The 17,531-nt window shown below is 39.9% G+C and overlaps 1 protein-coding gene across 2 annotated transcripts in view; it reads left to right on the top strand.

Annotated features, from left to right (window-relative positions):
* Positions 1-862: 862 nt before the first annotated feature.
* Positions 863-17,531, top strand: part of Pde11a (phosphodiesterase 11A) — a 381,408-nt gene continuing 364,739 nt past the window's right edge. For both annotated transcript variants that reach the window (XM_048808008.1, XM_048808009.1), the window contains exon 1: positions 863-2,154. In XM_048808008.1, the coding sequence (XP_048663965.1) occupies positions 1,243-2,154 (912 nt within the window). In that variant the 5' untranslated portion in view covers positions 863-1,242. The remainder of the gene's footprint in view (positions 2,155-17,531) is intronic.

Below are 17,531 nucleotides of genomic sequence, written 5' to 3'. Positions count from 1 at the left end.
CTAGCATATCCAAAGCATCCCCAGAGCAGGAAAAAAGACATCCCATAAAGAAGACACCTTTACACATAAGTTCCAGGACATTGAAAATAAAGAAAGCATTAGTGGTCTTGTGAGAGTGAGTGGAGAAAGAAGGAGATGGCAAGTCACTCATGAAAGAAAGAGAAACTATCTAGTGTGCAGAACTGGCTGGAAAGAAAGCCCCTAAGCCCTCAAGTCCATTTTGCTAAAAGTCCCTGCTAGGTAGGTCTCCCCAATCCAAGTAACTTGTAACTCTATCCCTCTATTCAACTCCACCTCCCCCCCACCTCCCAAATTCATGGAAATTTGGTTAAAGTCATGAATTTCTCACATGGAGAACTTCATTTGCTAATTTCAGAGAAATTCAGTTCCATTAATATTTACTGAACATCCACAAGGTGCTGGGCAGTCCCAGGAATCCTGGGAACCCACAGTCTACAGCCTCATCCCAGAAAAATAACTGTCTTGGAGCATCCTCATTTCTGCGGGGTCCGCTTCTGGGTTCTGATCCCTGCAAAAAACATCAACACTTCTTCGTACTCAGTTTCCCACTGAGCTCCACAGGGGCCTCCCTGAAGCGCTGAAGGATTAAGGGGCGGGGAATGAGAGGGCTGGGAAGGTAAGGAGGGAATGAGGGGGAAGGAGTTAGGTGCCTTTCCCCCTTCTAATCGTGTTCCAATAAGGAGTCGATCGTGTTCTCAGGAGTGGATTCTGGCCGCCCAGGGACTCTTCCAGGAACCGCCTGGCATCCTGGGCCGTGGACTTTGGCTGGTCTGGCGTCCCAGACTGCCTCCTCCCCTTCTCTCCTCCCCCCAGGCTCGGTGCCTCACTCAGGGGCGTGTCCTGCCCTACCTCCCTTTCACAGTGGTCCACTCAGCCGGTTACAGCGGCAGCAGAGCGGCGGCGGCAGCCAGCGCGAGAGCAGCGGCAGCCCGAGTTTCCACGACAGGAGCGGTGGCTGCGGCAGCCGCTCAGGGCCCGGCACCTGTGCGGAGCGGGAGTAGCAGGACGAGTGTGGGTGGGGTTGATGCCAACCACTCAGAGCCCAAGGAGGACAGGGCATCTCCCAGCTGGGATTCCACTCCTGGGAACAACCTCCGGCTGACAGGGGAGGTGGTACCGAGCTGGGAACGCTGGTGCGGGAAACATGTGCAGGAACAGCTAGAGGCCTCCGGGCAGGTCAACGTTTGGTCCAAGGGTAGAGAGGCAAGCGGTGCCTGGATCATGACAGCCTCCCGTCTGGACTTCGGGGAAGTGGAAACTTTCCTGGATAGGCATCCAGAGTTGTTCGAAGATTACTTGATGCGGAAGGGGAAGCAGGAGATGGTGGAGAAGTGGCTGCAGAGACACAGTCAGGGTCAGGGGGCTTCAGGCCCAAGGCCTGCTCCGGCTGGCACCGGCAACTTGGCTCACGACGGTGGCAGAACCAGCAATACGGTTGGTGGTAGCACTGGACCAAATGGCTCTGCCAACAGCCAGCCCATTCCTGGTGGTGGGGAGTGTGGTGGGGTTCCCCTGAGTCCAAGTTGGGCCAGTGGCACCCGGGGCAATGGGAGCCTGCAGCGGAGAGCTTCTCAGAAAGAGCTAAGGAAGAGTTTTGCCCGCTCCAAGGCCATCCATGTGAACAGGACCTACGATGAACAGGTGACCTCTCGGGCCCAGGAGCCCCTGAGCAGTGTGCGGCGGAGGGCACTTCTCCGGAAGGCCAGCTCCCTGCCCCCCACCACAGCCCACATTCTCAGTGCCCTGCTGGAATCAAGGGTGAATCTGCCTCAGTACCCCCCGACGGCCATCGACTACAAGTGCCATCTCAAAAAGCATAATGAGCGTCAGTTCTTCTTGGAACTGGTCAAGGATATTTCCAATGACCTTGACCTCACCAGCCTAAGCTACAAGATCCTCATCTTTGTTTGTCTCATGGTGGACGCTGACCGCTGTTCTCTCTTCCTAGTGGAAGGGGCAGCTGCTGGCAAGAAGAGCTTGGTCTCCAAATTCTTTGATGTGCATGCAGGAACCCCACTGCTGCCCTGCAGCAGCACAGAGAACTCAAATGAGGTGCAGGTCCCCTGGGGCAAAGGCATCATTGGCTATGTCGGGGAGCATGGAGAAACAGTCAACATTCCTGATGCCTACCAGGTAGGACTTTGCCTTGTCCTCTCCTCCCTGAACCCCACTGGTTTGGCAGCCAAGCCTTGCATTATTACCCTTGGGCATCCAGTCACACATTCACTTACATTCTTTAGGATACAATCTTGCTCTTTGAATTCCTTTTTGAGTTTAGTCTCCTTAGAATGTTACCACATTATCTTTGATGTAATAGTCTTTTTCTAACACAAGGTGGCTTATGGGAAATTCATGTATCACCCAATATTACCACATGTTTGTCGAGATACTCTGTCTTTAAGAATGTCAACATATGTTTTTAGAATGTATTTGTGAACTGCTAGGAGAAAGAAAAAAAAAGGACTCTACCCCAGAATTCCAGTATTAGTCTGAAAAAAAAGGGGGGTATTTTGGTATCTCTGATTTTCGGGGGGGGTGGGGGCGTGGTTATGATGCTTTTTCTTTCACTAATTCAAGGTTAGAAAGGAAATAAAGTTCCTAACTACTTTCTTATTCCCTCTCGTAGCTTATATTTGCAATACTTCCACAATAAGAAAGAAAAAGAGGAGAGGAGGAAAGTTAGGAGAAGAATGGGCCTCTGACCCATTTGGCTCTTCCTAGCATTGTTTCTGTTGTTGAATTTAGAGATATTGGACAAATAGAGGGACTAGTTATCTTTAGGTGTGAATATAGTATTATCTGCAGTCAGCTTTTGACAGGACTGAGAAAGCAGGGTTTTAGTTTGTAAAATAAACAACAACAACAAAAAAAATTGATATATTTTTTAGCAGCTCCCAAGACTATTGGCAGAGTAAACACACTTGTTTTAAATGGATAAGAGAAGTCAACATGCTATCATCTGGTTTTTCTAACCCTTTCATTTTCACAGTGATTTGTACTTGATACTTGATGCTGAATCTGAAAGCCAGTCAGTTCTAATTTCTTCAGTATCTATTCACTGAATGTGATGATGCTAGTTGTCACTTTCTATGAGATGTCTTCAGGGTTCATAGAAATTGAAAGTTCTTATTTTTTGTTATGAAAATTTTATAATCATTTGATGACTATTTCTTCTATTTGTTTCATAAAAGATGTTTCTCCTGTGTTTGGTTGCTATTGATCACAATTGTTAGAAGTGGTGGGAAGAACATTAATTGTAAAATTTTCCTCTACTTCATCTGAAAGTTTATAATTTTACATAGAAAAATTGATTGGGTTGTTCTAAGCCTCATATTTTTGTCAGATGGCTATCAATGTATCCTCTAATATTAAGGGATGCCTATTAAAATACCACTTTGTTAAGTTTTTGTTGCTGCTTGGATGAATTATTCATTATATCTTTCTTGAAGACTTTGATAGGTTTAGATCCAACAACTAACTAATGATTTTCAACAAGTGTCTATTTCCCCACAACCATAGAAAGCTATGAGAGGAAATAAAAGCATTTAGGGCTGGGTTGTGGCTCAGTAATAAGCGCTCACTTAGCATGCATGAGGCACTGGGTTTGGTCCTCAGCACCACATAAAAATAAGTTATTGTGTCCACCTACAACTAAATATATATATATATATATATATATATATATATATATATATGTTGATATGTCAAAGATTCTATAAAACAGGTTTAAGAATCACAATTTCTTTCCTTTGCTATTGTTTCTACATTCTTTTTGTGCTTAAGCTACAAAAATCCCTTCCTCATTGGAAAATACTTGTTAAAGCTTGGGACTGCAGTGTTTTCATTTTTATTGTCTTTACTTATTCATTTTCTATTGATTTTCTCTTCTTTCTGTAGTTTTTATTTTTTATCATTCTCTTTCAGCTCCTAACTTTAAGACTTTTCATATGCAGCCCTTTTTTCCGGAGCGTGATTCTTGGTCTCCTCAACAGTTAACTTGTCTTCCTGCTGCTTGGAATTATGGTTATGGGTGTTGTAACAGGCATAGAAAATCAGGTTTCAGCAGCTGTTGCTTCCTGTGGGTTCTGCTACTACTCTGCAGACGGAGTGAAAGCTAAGTTGCCTTTTAATATTTGGAAGCTGACATTGGGAAAGGCGAGTAATGATGGCTATAAATAAGACTGGGATCTTGAGAGGATTAGCAAAAGGCAGGTAGGGGAAGGGTGCTATATGGACTTGGAGCTTGAGATCTTCTTTAACCTGCTTTCCTTTCTTTCTGGTTAGAAAGTTTGTTTTCTTTCTCCATTGGCTTCTATTATGCATTTGTGTATTTTAATTGGAATACATTTATGTATTTATAATTTTACTTGTGCTACTCTTCTTTGATAAAAAATACATTTTTCTTTATCTTCATATACACCATCCTCATTGGTGTAAACTAAGGAGAATTTATATATCAGTATCAACTTCTCCATCTGCAAAATGGACATAATAACTCCTACTTGGCAAAGTTTATTGTTATAAAAATAAAATGAGATACTGCATTAAAGCCTCTAAAAGGGTCCCTGGCATATTTTAATTACTCAAAAAAATGTTTAACAGTTTATAGTGGCGATGATGATATTCAGTTTGCTAGATTCTTTTTCTTTATATCATTATCAGTTGTTTTCCTCCTCATCCAAGACTGAGCTCTGTATTCAGCACAGCACATTTTGACCGGCCTACTCTTGCCTTGAGCCATGTTCCAACCTTAAATTAAGTGCTTTACAAGGAATATAGAAAAAGTGATTCTTCCACAATCTACTTAGAAGTCTCCTAAATGTGATTGTAACATCTGATCATATTCTAGCCTATTGAAAGTTCTGTACTATTCTTCTTAGTAAGTCATGCAATTTGAACTTTTTATGAAGTCATGTTGATGTTGTGTCCTTCTCCAGTTCAAGCATTTCTCCCCTCCTTTTTATTTTTTTAATTTGGTACCAGCCTGAGTTGCAAGGCCTTGCTAAATTCCTGAGGCTGGCTTTGAACTAGTAATCCTCCTTTTCAGCCTCTCAAGCTGCTGTGATTACAGGCATGCAGTCAGCTCCCTCCTCCTTTTTATTTCCTGCTGTTATACATTTTTCTTAATGAAAACTGACAACTTTCCAAATGCATGTATTTTTTACTATGATGTATTTTAGTTCTTATCATGTATAAATATCTTGAAGTTTCTAGGTAAAAAATATAACCATCCTTCCTGATTCTTTATGAACTAACATTTTTTTAAAAAAATTTCTTGCTCAAATTCAATTAGCATTCTTTTTTTTTTCTTCATAAGATGTAATTTTTATCATGCAGATTTTCAAAATTTCACCTCCTGACAATTAGATTCATTATCTTAATCACTGAATGTTCATAATATGAGCAAGAGAAAGCCATTGAAGACAATTATGAAATTGTGATAATAAGTGTGGCATTCTAAAGTCAAGAGTAGAATATTTAAAGAAATACTGAATAGTAAATAAAACTGTGGCAGCAAAAACCTCTCTGTTTATTTCATTATATTGTGTTAATCAGTCCTAAAAAACAGTTGAAAGTAGGAGAAAAACAAAGAATTGCAAGTGGAAAAATAAATTCATCTCAGGTACCTAGAATGATCACAGTGAAAGCAATTTACCATTTTTCTCTGAAAGTTATAAGTTATTAAATAGCCTACTTTAATATAGTAATGAATAAATTGCCCTCAAGAGGTTCAAATTCAAAATAAGAGCACTCAAGTAACAGGTGTTCTCTTTGAGATTATTCTAAACATCCAAAATATAGCACTTTAATCATTAATAAAAAGTGTGAGACGAATTTGTGTTAGTGTTGATAATGATGATACAGGTGTTGAATGGGCTTGCGTCTGAAAAGCAGGAGAATGTTTTGTTAGGTGAACTGAGAAAAAGAAAGAGGATGACGCAGAAGAGTTCCAGGTGTGCTAGGCTTTCAGAACACCTAATCTGTTTACATAACAGATTCATTTGTTCATCAGATCCAACAAACAGGCACTAAAAAACCATTATACCCAAGGCCTTGAATAGGGAGCCTCAGGGTATACAAAGGTGAGAGAACACACTTCCTGTCCCCTGCGTGCTTACAGTTGAGGACCATGTACTCTACACAAACAGCCAACATTGAACTATACTTAAATAGCAAAAATAAATGGTACTCCTCTTGGAGAAGAGTGGAGTCACTTTGTGACTGAGCTGATGATGGTAGACTTCATGGAGGCGGTTCTATTTGAGCTGTAAAAAGGGTTAGGTTTCCTAGCTTGGAGATGGCTGTGAATTGAGGGGATATGAAGCAAGTACTGCAAAATGGCTTTAGCAGACACAGTTATGAGGAGGCACAAAATATGTATAGGGGACATTGAGTGTTTTAATTTGCCCAAATTTTTCATATACTATATGTAGCATGAATATGCAAAAGTAAGATGAAGGCAAAAAAAGAAAGGACCTTGAGCACCTGGCTAATAGGTGGTTAGGAGCCTTTAAACACATATTAACAGGATCATACTGGTGTTTTGAATAACTTGGTATTGGTGGCTGAGTGGATTGAACAGAGAAAGACTCGAAGTGGTAAAAATAATTAAGAGTCTATTATGGTGGTCTGATGGAGCCATAATAAACAATTGAACTAAAGTAGCAACAGTGGGAATGGGTAGCAGGGGACAGATGGGGGGTGTCGTGCAGATGTGGATTTGGGCTAGGAGGGAGGGAAGTCAATGATGACTCAGAGAGTCTAAGCCTGGGAAATATGGAGAAGGGTAATGCCTTTATCAAAAGACAGGAAGAGAAACTGGTTTAAAGGGAAGAAATTCTAAGCAGGATCAGCTATGTAATTTGTAGAACTTAGAGCAAAATGATAAAGCAGGGCTCCAGCTTGGGATGGAGAAGTCAATCTCCCCTTCCCAATATTTGCTCTCCAACCATAGCAATTTCCATACAGGGAATTCTAAGGGGTTGCAACTTCCAGGCTGGGAAATTCTCAGTATCTGGATTGGAGGTGGATGAGAATTGCTGCTAAATGTGCCCCAGTACTGCCAGCTCTGGTAGAGACGATCACAACCTTGCTCTGAGATGACATGGGAATTGCACTTGACTCTCCGAGCATGCCCTCACCCAGACTTCATCCAAGAACAAAAGGCAATGACAGACTTGGGACTTGGATCTCTCCCCTGACTTATGTGACTTGGTTGCTGCTCCTGGTCTCAGACAAGTGATGAGGTGGGTAGACTGGATGGAACCTAAGACACCAGGGAACAGGGAGCAAGTAACCAACAGCAAATGGAAGTGGGAGAGGAGACTACATGTCCCAAAGCTCCAAGCTCCAGATTCATAGTCTTTGCCCCATTGGAACTGTGCTTGCAAATCACAAGTTCAAAGATTAAAATTATTAAAAAATGTCACACAGGGGCTGGGTTGTTGCTTGCCTAGCACATATGAGGCACTAGGTATGATCCTCAGCACCACACAAAAAAATAAATAAAATAAAATAAAGATGTATTAATAATAAAAAGAATGTCACACAGGGCAGCATTAATCCTCAAGCAGTCTCCACCCCCACTCCCCAAATGCATTGGTCACATGTTCATGAAGTTGGTCCTGATTCTGAGTCATATTGAGTGTAAGGTGGAGAAGTTCAATTTTATTTCAGCCCAGTGTCTACTACAGTCTTTTACGTAGCCTCCATTCCATCCTAATTCAATTATATGTCATTTTCAATGCCTGGATAGTGTTTCTCTATTTCTGAGCTTTGCATCTTCCTTGCAGAACTACTTTTTCTCTATTTTTGCTCATCCAAATCGCCTCTGTTTCTCATGACATAAGAAGGGACAGCTAATTGCTTGTTCTTGAGAGGAGATGGAAAATAAAACAAAATATTATACATTAAATTATATTTAATAATACATTATACTATGTAGATATATTTATTATGTGTATTAACTAATACTATAATAATAAATAATAGTTCATTGAATTTAATTTTTCACCTCATTTCAGAATAATCTCCATTGAAACAACTATATTTAAAGTGTTAGCCTTAGACAGAATTAATGTTAAGAATCTAGAAAACTCAGTGACAAAAGTTTTCCCATCACTGATTAGGCAGTGCTGACAGATGTGATCTATAGACCTGTGATTGAGTTGCTAAGATTTGCTCAAAAAGGTAGATTTTGGCCCTATTGAAACACTTGTTTTATAAAGGAGTTTCATGAAATCTTATTTCAACTTTGCACACAGGGTTTTAAAAATTCCCTTAAGCCCACAGTCAAATTCAGTAGCCCAGAGTCAAAATTGATTTTGTGCTTGCAGCAGGAAACATTTGCTATTTCAGCCCCTCTTCCCGACAGACATATGATCATGATAAACACAATGACAAATTGCATTTGCTGCTTTGGACATGAGGATAGATTACCAAGAAATACAGTTCCTACAGAAGCATGGAGAGGTAATCTAAGGTTAACTTCTTTTTCCCCAACCCATAATAAACTAAATGTTTACTAATCTGACCAATTTGTTTTGGTTCTTGAGGTTTGGATCACCTGTTTATTTACAAGGCAGGCTTAATTTGGAAGCTAGGGTCTCATGTTTAATATAGTGTTGAGGAGTCACATAAAGTTGCCCTCTGAAATAGCTGGGAGTTGTTTTATAGAAAAGTCAACAGGTCCTTAAGGCATACAATTGCTCCCTAAGTCACTTATTTTAAGGGTAATATTTTGCAATGTAACCACATTCTTTTGGACTGTGGAATCTGAATCATAAAAAGGCAGTCTAACCATAAGAGAGTGGTTGGGTTTCTAGTATTTTAGGAGAAACTTTGGTTCGTGAACATTTATAGGCACTGAGGCTAAATCTATTTATTTAGCTTTGGATTAAAATAGTAAAGAAGGTTTCCTGACATTAAAAACATTTGTACTTTGTATAATTCCCATGATTTCTTATTAATTGGTTGGTCTCAACTGAATAGTGGTTCCACATATTAATGATACATGATGTTTCCTATTGTAAAATTCAGCTTTAGGTTGTTGCACATTTAGGACAAGAAATCCTCCTTTCATCTGCATGAAAATATAGGGATCCTATGAGATGCCTCTTTACAGTCTCCTATCTAAAACAAAACAAAACAATATGCTAATATAAGGTAATGGTGCACCCCACTGTGGTTTAACCATGAGCCAGGCTTTAGCTCATTAGCTAGCATTTTTCTCTTTTAATCCTTACAACAACCCATTTTATAGAAGGAGAGACTGAGACTAGGAGGCATGAAGTAATTTGCTCAAAAGTGACTCAGCTGGTAGGTGAAGGAGCTGGTGTTCAAGCTGGGATCTGTGGACTGCAGAGCCTTCATGCTGCCACTCCCTTGCGGCCTCTCCTGACCACCAACTATTGCATACACACTCGTGCCTGTCCCTTTGCTTTATCCTTTCTGCTGGTCTAATTCCTTCCACTCTTGAAAACCTACCTCTGTGAAACTCACACTAGTCACTATCCCAGTCCACCCAAATTGGACATGATCTCTCTCTCCTTTGAACTTCTGTAATGAATTCACTATTTTCTCAGTATTATAACTGGGTACTTGCATTTCAAGATGTCTCAGATGTGAACTCTTTAATATCTAAATCATGACTTCCTCACTTCACATGTGCTGCAGTAGATCCTATAGTGCTTAATACAACATTTTCTATTCAATGGAGAAATTACCACTTTCATCAGTAAGTTCAGATGCTTCCAAACAGAAAGCTCAGCCTACTTAGATGATGTATACAGATCAGTCTGAAAATTCATCCCCTGAACACATATTTTAATCTTTGATCCTAAGTTTGAAATTTTTTTTTAAAACCTAGGGCTTATGAAGTCCAGATAATTGGTGCACTAATAAACTCTCCACATTAATTGTTTTACTTCTAACCTCCCTTGCATTTTGGGGGGCTGGGGTTTTTGATTTTTTTTCTTTTATTTCATTCCATGTGAAGACCATTTTATAGAGAAAGCAGACTAACCCTAACTAAACACTAACAACTAGTAATAGCCTGCTGCCAACTTCTAGAGAGGGCATAGGGCAGAGTATGACTACTCTGGATAGATAAATTTTCTAGTTTTTGTATTACCTCATTCAAATGGTACAACTTCTTGAATGTAAAGCACCCCTTCTAGCATAAGACCTTGCAAATGTTAGGATTTTTTATTTAAATATTCTTTTAGATGTGGGAAATTATATTGGTCAACTTGGTAAGTATTTATTTTTCAGGAATATTCAAGTTGATTGTTTATTAATTACAATTGATTACCAATCTTATGCTGCACATGTTCTCAAAAGGTCTCACCAAAATTGAAACTTATAAGACGGTTGTATTTATAACCTACTTTCCCCAGGTTGTAGTTATTAGACATCCGTGGCCCATTTTCAAGTAAAAACCATCTGTTATGGTTTGGATGTGAGGTGTCCCTCAAAAGCTCACATTGAGACAATGCAAGAAGGTTTGGCAGAGAAATGATTGGGTTATAGCCTTAGCCTTATCAGTGAATTAATCCCTGATGAGATTAACTGCATGGTAGCTGGAGGCAGGTGGGGTGTGGCTGGAGGAAGTCGTTCATTGGGGTCATGGCTATGGGGTATATATTTTGTATCTGTAGAGTCTGATCTGTCTCTCTCTTCTTCCTGATCATCATATGAGCTGTTTCCCTCTGCCATGCTCTTCCACCATGATGTCCTGTCTCACCCTGAGCCCCAAGGAATGGAGCCAGCCACTTATGGACTGAGATCTCTGAAACCATAAACCCCTAAATAAGCCTTTTCTCCTCTACAGTTGTTCTGGCCAGGTCTTTCAATCACAACAGTGAGAAAGCTAACTAAAACACCATCTTTTTCCCTTTTGTTACTATAGTTGGCGCCAATAAATTGAGTTGATTGCTAAATTTCCTCCTCTTCCCACATCCCAAATTGCCACTCCTACCTCTAAAGAGGAGGCTACAACTGCCAGACCCAGAGAGAAAGAACAACAGCTGTGGGAGAGAGGCCCTCAAGCCAGAGATGTGCCCTGGGGGACAGGAGCTCAGCCACTGGCAAACTGACCTGGTAAAGAGAAGGCTAACATTGTCCTCTTTGTGCCTTCACCTCCTGGCAATTCACTCACTGGCTGAACCCACTTGGAGACCAAGGGGACAAAGGGAGCCTGGTGGAGCCATTTCCAAGTTTAGCTTCTTGGCACAGAACAGGACAGTGAAAGGTGCAGGTGCCTCAGCACTGTAAAATAGGGACTATCCAGCACAGTTGTACATATGAGTTTATTCACTAGGGATGTGTGTGTAGAGACCAACTCAGGTAGGAATAGCTTTATTTGACTTGAACACTGAATTTCTTTAGTATGTAGAAAATGGTGATCTAAACCTGTTGAAACAACTTCAGAAATGTAATGATGTTTCACTCTCTAATTCTTTCCCAATAATCCTTTTTTTAAATATATTTTTTTTAGTTGTTGATGGACCTTTGTTTTATTTATTTATATGTGGTGCTAAAAATCGAACCCAGTGCCTCACACATGCTAAGCAAGTGCTATACCACTGAGCTACAACCCCAGTCCCTATTTATTCTTGATATTCTATATCCATTGAAGAAGAAGCTCCATAGATGGTAAACTGGGCCAAGCACACCTAAAGAGAAGAGATGACTGGTAGTTTATGGAAATTTCCCATTGCACAATCTGATTAAGCTCATTTATTTGACAATTGAAGTCCTGGGTTACTAATAGTGTTGCTGTAAAAGACATCACAATGTAATAGAACATGTTTTAGATTTGGTATCAGGATTCTTGGATTTTATTCTCAGTTCTGCCTTAGTTTTCTCCAGCTATAACAGAGATAATATGTCAGGATGTGTCTACTTTATGGTGTTTTGTAAGGATCTAATCATTAAATCTATTCATTACATTCTCATGAGATAAAAGAAAAACATTTTAAAAAGAACAAAGTAAAAAAAAAAGTAAGGCTTTATTAATGTTTCAAAGTATATATATAGTCCATAGTTCACAGGGGCTGGCTCTGGAAAGGACCCTGCTCATGAAAGGAAGCTTGATCTGCAATGTGGTAGTACTGATGTATGTATAGAACTGTATAGAATATATGTTTATTTTCTTATTTTCTGTTTTCTTGATACTCTGGCATTTGGGGCCTAAATCCTGAAGAGACTGCCCCTCCCAGAGCTAGCTAATTCCCAGATAGCAAAGGACACCCCTCCAGGATGCCTTTGATACACAAGCCAACCAATTGAGACCCTACACCCCCTAACCAATCCCTTTATCAAACAGTCACATACCATACCAATATTCTCCCTGCCCTAAATCATTCCAGGGCCAGGTATCAGAGAAAGGAAGACCAGCCCTATGGCCTAGAGCCCACTGAAATTATTCAGACTAACAAATCTTAAGTTACTCAGTATACTTTCCCTGCCTCGTCCATTCCTTCCCTCAAGAATTCCAGTGCAGGCTTTGGGCCAGGCTCTGCCCTGTGCCTTTTTGCTAACTGACTGACCCTGGTCCTTCCCCAGGTGGCCATTTGTGCATGATGTGCCTCTTGTTTCTGGGGTACATTAATAAAAATTTCTTCCTTCATGAAAATCATTTCTGTATCTGGATAAAACAAATCCTGAGTATATTTTAATACAGCACCAAACACACATGATGCCTTATACACAGGTAATGATTATTTAAAAATATTAAGTAATCAGATGCTTTAAATGAAACATTAGACCGTGAGAATTTATTGGTCATAATACACAGTTTGCATTTGACAAGCAAAAGTAAGTTGAATTCTTTTTTATAATTGATCAATATGTTTATTTTTATTTTTTTTTAAAGAGAGATTTTTTTTTAATATTTATTTTTTAGTTTTTGGTGGACACAACATCTTTATTTTATTTTTACGTGGTGCTGAGGATCGAACCCAGCGCCCCGTGCATGCCAGGTGAGCGTGCTACTGCTTGAGCCACATCCCCAGCCCAATATGATTATTTTTCTAGAATTATATGTAATTCTAAAAGTATATGTTGTGTTTCTATGCTATAAATCCCCATATAAAATGCTCAGAATGGTCATTTGCAGTATTATTATTGACATCTTAAGGAGTTTTTAAAATGGTAGTATGTGGATCAAGCACTTATAAACTAAATAAATTCTGGCAGCTAACATTAAAGGATAGATGAAATCTGAGTTTCAGTTCTTATAACAAACATCCAATAATTTGTTAGGCTGGGTGGAATCCAGCTTATTTGGGGCTCATTATTTCAGAGATCTCAGTTCACAAATAGCCACAGTTTTACTTTAAATGTGTTGACCATTCATTAAATCAAAGATAGACTTGATGCTTTTTGTTTGTTACTTTTAAGACTATGAACTGTTATTCTTGCATTTTTACTGTCTGTACTATTCTATTGCATTACCAGAATGTTTTCACCTTTACTTTTTCAATTAAAAAAAAATTAGATGGTATTCCTTTTTCATTTAAATGCTTGTGCACAGTTTAATGAGCTAACGGTTTTTATGGGTATTTGGCAACTTAATGTGCATGATTACATATTTAAAGTTTAATAACAGCTGTAATGGAATTAAGAACTACAGGCTTGGGACATTGTGGGAAAGATTATCCCAGAGTTGCTAAGGAGACCTTTCTAGATTTTTTATTCTTTTCTGCATAAGTTTCTCTGGAAAGGTGAAGCTATAAACCCCCCCCTTTAGTGGCCAGTTCACAAAGTACTGATGTTTCCATGTTGGCCTCCTCCTATTTCTAGAGGACTGCTAAGTGGGAGGGTGTGTATGCTGTGCAGGTACTAGGACTGGCTGCTTCCTTTTCTCTTTTTTTTGTCTCTAGGTATGTGAGACTAGGATCAGATTCTTCTCTCACTTCCTTTCCTCTGAGCACTGGCTTTGAAAGCCTAGTACAGCCACATCTCCTTTTGATCCTAACCCTGAGATTATCCTGCAGAAAAGCAAGGAAGAGAGCAGCTCTTGGCAGTGACTGTACCAGGCTGAGTTAACCCTGCAGGGAGGGGGCACAGATCTCTGGAGAGGAGGCTGACAGCACAGCTGGGAGCTGAGGTATCTCTCCCCTCTCCTTTGCAATCCCTTTTTTAAATGGAGAAATAAGAGGAACAGCTTCTTATTTGGTCCCTCCTTTTTACTTATGCCTACTGTGGATAGACAGCAAGGAACTGGCAGTCAGGTAGTGCCTACTCATTTAAAATACAAAAGGCAGGAAAACATTTTACACCTTGAAATTGCCAAATTGAGGTTCTGCTATGTTAAATTAGAGAACAAAAAAGTCAGTTGGGAAAAGAGGAGTCACTATCACCATAAGAATGTTTCATATTTAAGATCTTGGGTCTCTGTTGGAGGAAGATCCAATTTTATTTCTTAGAAACAGCCTCTAAAGAAACAGAATCAAGCATTCATGTATGTAGGAATATAGCATTGTCAATAATTTATTGTAGTAACCTTGTGAGGCTGTATAATTTCATGTAGAGTTATATGGAAATAATTTTTTATACCTTTATTTATTTATTTTTATGGGGTGCTGAGGATCAAACCCAGTGCTTCACACAGGCTAGGCAAGTGCTCTATCACTGAGCTCCAACCCCAGCCCCATATGGAAATAATTCAATGCTGAATTATATGGGGAAATATGGAGGTATATTCTGAAGTAGATATGCTTTCTCATTAGTGAGGGAAACTTAAATTTACTTCCAACCTACTTCCTCTCTTTACTCTTCATTGTTGACCTGACCCTCTTCCTTGAATGCTAACTTAGCAGCTACCACAGTATCTAGAAACTAATAAATCATATTTAACCTGATAAATCATGTTAGAATAAGTGAAAGAGTCTTTATTTTGTCTCAAGACTACATCCACTGTTATGGCCATTGTGTAGGTTAGAGTGTGTATTAGGGTTCTGCAGAGAGACAGAACCAACAGGATAGAGAAATAGTGAAGCCAGAATTAGACAGGCAGTCAGCATAGATAGGTAATTGAGTCAGGTCAGATCAAGGAGGCCAATTTTGAGTGAGTCTGGGAAGTTGGAGACTGTCCCCTGAAGGATTGAAATGTTAATTCCTTCAAAGCCCTTCCTCCACCCTTATTAAGAACTTTCCCTTGCTCCAACCCAAAGCTAAATTAACCTGTCCCAGGAATTGCCCCTCCCTACAGGAATCTATAAGATTGTTAATTAATGTGTCCTTGGCTGCTCCAGCCTGCCCTTCCTGCTTTAGCCCACCTGTTTCCCACCTTTTGGCCATCCCACCCTAGGCCTAGTCAAATGCCTAGTCACAAATGCAGGAAGGAGAAAGATAAGTGGAAGAGGGCAGGAGAACAAAGGAAACCTAGGACACATAAAAAGGGCAGAACACCTTGCTTCTTGGGATACTGGGATACCAGCTTTGGCCCCCTTCTCCCTGCCTGGAGAAGTCTATATTAGCCGTTTTAAAATAAACCCTGCTTTATGTGCTTGCCTCAGTGTGTGCTTCTCTAATGTTCAGACTTCAACATGAGAGGAAGCAGGACTCCTCACTGATAACCAGCAGTATCAATAGTGTTTTAGTCTGCTTTTTCATTGCTTTGACCAAAAGGCTTGACAAGAACAATTTTAGAAGAGGAAAAGCTTATTTGGGGCTCATTATTTCAGAGATCTCAGTTCACAAATAGCCAACTCTGATTCATAGTAAAAGGGTATGGCCGAGGAAAGCAGCTCAGGACCTGACAATCAGAAAGCAGAAAGAGATTTAACTCAGCTCCTCAGGTACAAATATATATCCCAAAAGCATGCCCCCAGCACCCCACCTCCTCCAGCCACACCCTACCTGCCTATAGTTATCACCTAGTTGATCCATTCAAGTGGATTAGGTTTAGGCTCTCAAAAACGCCATCATTTCACTTCTAAATTTTCTTGCATTGTCTCCCACATGTACTTTTGGAGGAATACCTCATATCTAAATTATAATAGATAGATAGATAGATAGATAGATAGATAGATGAATGAAAGGGGAACTGGTTTATGCAACAATGAAGGCTGAAGTGTTCCATGACAGGCTGTGTGCAAGACATAGACCCTGGGATGCTAATAGTGTGGCTCAGTCCAAATCCCAGGGTTTCAGAACAAGGGAAGCTGATGGTATAATATCAGTCTAAGATTAAGGTCTAAGAACCCAGAGGCCACAGTAGAACCTGGAGTCCAATGGCTAAAGAGGAGACTGGAGTTTTGATGTCCAAGGACAGGAAAGGAAGAACATATCCCAGTTTCCATAGGTAAGTAGGTAGATAGATAGATAGATAGGTAAGCAGACAGACACATGAACTTTTTTCTGTTTTCGTTCACTCTGGTCCTAGGCCAATTGAGTGGCACTCACACTGAGGGCAGATCACCCCCACCCAATCCACTCAAATATGCAAGCTATCCTTTTCTGGAAATGTTCTCACCCCTCCCCCCCCCATAATACTTTACCAAATGTCTAGGTATCTCTTAATCTGGCCAAATCAATGCCCCAAATTATCAAGAGGTTCTCAGCATTGGCACTATTGATATTCTGGACAGATAATTTTATAACTTTAGTGAGTGAATGGATGACCTGTGCATTGCTGAGTGTTTAATAGCATCTTTGGTCTCTACCTGTTAAATTCTTGCTCACTCCTTACAATTAAAAAGTCTATAGACATTTTCAATTGTCCCCTGGGGGCAAACTGCTCCCCCATGACTTTGATGTAAGACAATTTGTCAACAATCATGTATTGCCTTAAGAATATATATAGCTTCTAACGTAACATCCATGTCATCCCAAGGAGATTTTCATGGGTATGTGTACAAAGATTTGTCTCTATGAATATTCATTGTAGTGTTATTTATAATAGCATAAAATTATCAACCTAAACATCCAATTAAAGGGTTGGTAAATAGATTATTATTCATCATAAAATGGGATATTTAATCAAAGGAATTTTTTTTTTTTACAAAATGCTATTAAGCAAGCATATTAGAAGACAGTGGAATCTCAGTTTTCTTAGCAATAATGACAAAAGCTCGAGGGAAGTGGTTAAGGGCAGGAGTTTTGGAATCAGACACACTGCATTTGGTTCTCAGCACTACTGTCTAAGAGCTGCCTCATATTTTACCTCTTCAGTTATTTGTTCTGCAATCCCAAAATGTGGATAACAATTCCTATCTTAAAACATTGTTGTTAGGACAAAGTGAAAAAAGCTTAGCATGCTGTTTGCCGCTTTGTGAGGACTCAGTAAACAGTGATGAGAGTAGTCCATGGTGAAAGGCTGGAATGTGGTATGCCAAGACTTCACGAGAGGCAATCTCAGAGCAGTGGGCTTTAATTTTTCTTTATATATTTTCCCCAAATTTCAAAATATGTTTTAGTCAATAGTTAAGGAAACTATCGTGGCTTTTATGGACACTAACTAGTCCAAATCTCTTAAGGAGATTGTCATCCCCTCCTCTGAG

The sequence above is a fragment of the Marmota marmota genome, unplaced genomic scaffold, assembly GCF_001458135.2.
Source record: "Marmota marmota marmota unplaced genomic scaffold, marMar, whole genome shotgun sequence".
In the NCBI taxonomy this organism is placed as follows: domain Eukaryota; kingdom Metazoa; phylum Chordata; class Mammalia; order Rodentia; family Sciuridae; genus Marmota; species Marmota marmota.
Note: the sequence above shows the minus strand (reverse complement) of the source record. Positions and strands in the feature narration are given on the sequence as shown.